The sequence below is a fragment of the Tupaia chinensis genome, unplaced genomic scaffold (genome assembly GCF_000334495.1).
Source record: "Tupaia chinensis unplaced genomic scaffold, TupChi_1.0 Scaffold000258_1, whole genome shotgun sequence".
NCBI classification, from domain to species: Eukaryota; Metazoa; Chordata; class Mammalia; order Scandentia; family Tupaiidae; genus Tupaia; species Tupaia belangeri.
Window position 1 is genome coordinate 328,322 of NW_006159738.1, and position 1,669 is coordinate 329,990.

At 54.6% G+C, this 1,669-nt stretch overlaps 1 protein-coding gene across 1 annotated transcript in view; it reads right to left on the reverse strand.

Annotated features, from left to right (window-relative positions):
• The window catches only part of DNAH10 (dynein axonemal heavy chain 10), a 126,154-nt gene that overhangs the window by 15,661 nt on the left and 108,824 nt on the right, over positions 1 to 1,669 (reverse strand). Inside the window, exons 66-67 of the mRNA XM_006149228.2 lie at positions 1,035 to 1,139; positions 390 to 544 (exon numbers count right to left, since the gene is read on the reverse strand). Of these exons, the coding sequence (XP_006149290.1) occupies positions 390 to 544; positions 1,035 to 1,139 (260 nt within the window). The remainder of the gene's footprint in view (positions 1 to 389; positions 545 to 1,034; positions 1,140 to 1,669) is intronic.

Here is a 1,669-nt window from a genome sequence, read left to right on the forward strand (position 1 = left end):
TGGGGGGGCAGAGGGGTGAGTGGATGGACAAGAGGGTGGATAGATGGGTGGATGGACAGATGGGTGGACGGAGGGGTGAGTGGATGGACAGGAGGGTGGATAGATGGGTGGATGGACGGATGGATGGAAGGAGGGATGAGTGGATGGGTGGATGAAAGGGTGAGTGGATGGCTGGGCAGGGGGGTGGATGGATAGGTGGATGGGCGGATAGTTCCCCAGCACAGCTAACTGAATCAAAGGAGAATTCCACGCAGGCAGATAGAGACAGTCATTTCCCTCTGAATGAATTACTTGAAGAAACATCTTCCCACTGGCCTGGGGCTGGCGGCAGTTTCAGCCTGGAGATTGCCGGTGAGCAGGGAGGAAAGGAGAACGGGGCCGTGGCTTACCTCCTGCCAGAGAGCATGGTGGGCCTCCACATCATCAGGAAGGTGCTGGAACTTGTCTGGAAACAACTCTGACAAAAGGATGATGTCCTCCCAGCCCTGGTCAGGCAGCCACGTGCAGGGCTTCTTCCGCTTGCTCTTCTCCAGGGAAATGTTTCCTGGTCACAGAGGAGAGACATGAGTAGATGGGCCGGGAGTCCAGTCCTCCGGCTCTTCTTCAGGGAGACATCCCCGACCCCGTGAGGAGACTAGAGATAGGACAAGGTACAGGCTTGCCCTTGTCACCACCGGGGACCCGGCCAGGCAGCTCAACGTGGCTTCCAGCCTCAGGGCAAGCCATAGACAAAGGCTGGATCCTCTGAGTCATGCCAGACCCTTCCTGAGGCCAGACCTGTCTCTGAAACGTGCACGGAGCAGCACCATCGGAAGGCGAGTTGCTGCTGCTGCTGGTTTTAATGAACCAATTGTATGAGGGACTTTGAAACATTTGTGGGAAAGCATGAGTTTGTTTTGGTGTAACAATATTTGAAATCCATGCCTGATTTTTTCATAATACATATTTTCCCTGAACTGTTCAAAGACCCTGCCTATGCGTGTACCATGTGGGCCCAGGAAGTTGGGAAGACCAAAGCGAGGCGATTCCATTACCTTTTAAGAAGAAGTCCAGCTCCTCCTGAGGGCTCCTCCCTTCTGCTTGCTCTATCTTGATGGTCATGTTAAAGGAGAAGAGCAGCTTGTGCCTCTCGAACAGCCCTGCACAGAACATCAGGCAGGTCCTGATGGAGGACCATCGCTCTGGGGCCGGCAGGCGGTGTAGCACTTCAGGGGCTGGACTCCCACACGGCCGACCACAGCGCAGGCCGTGGGCCCAGAGCCTGAAAATCACTCCAGGCGTGTGTGCGCTCGCCCAGAATCCCAGGGGGATAGAGGAGAAGGGATTGTGGCATGGTCATCCCCACTGGGGGGTGATTTCTCACTTTCCCTTTCTCTGTCTTTGTTTCTCTCCAGCAAATGTATGTGCCCTATGGCAAAATAACTTAAAAAAAAAAAGTCTAGTGGTATTAAAAACTAAGTGGACCAATAGGAGGCACAGTGGCTGTGCTGCTGGACCACCACATGGCCAGCCAGTTTGAGTCCCAGATCCAGTGGCCTCAAACTCATGCCAGGCACGTGTGCATGCGTGCCCCAAATCCTGAGGCGAATGGAGGAGAATGGGGGAGAAAGGACTGCAGCTTGGTCATCCCCCCTGGGGGGAGTGATTTCTCACTTTCTGACTCTCTGTC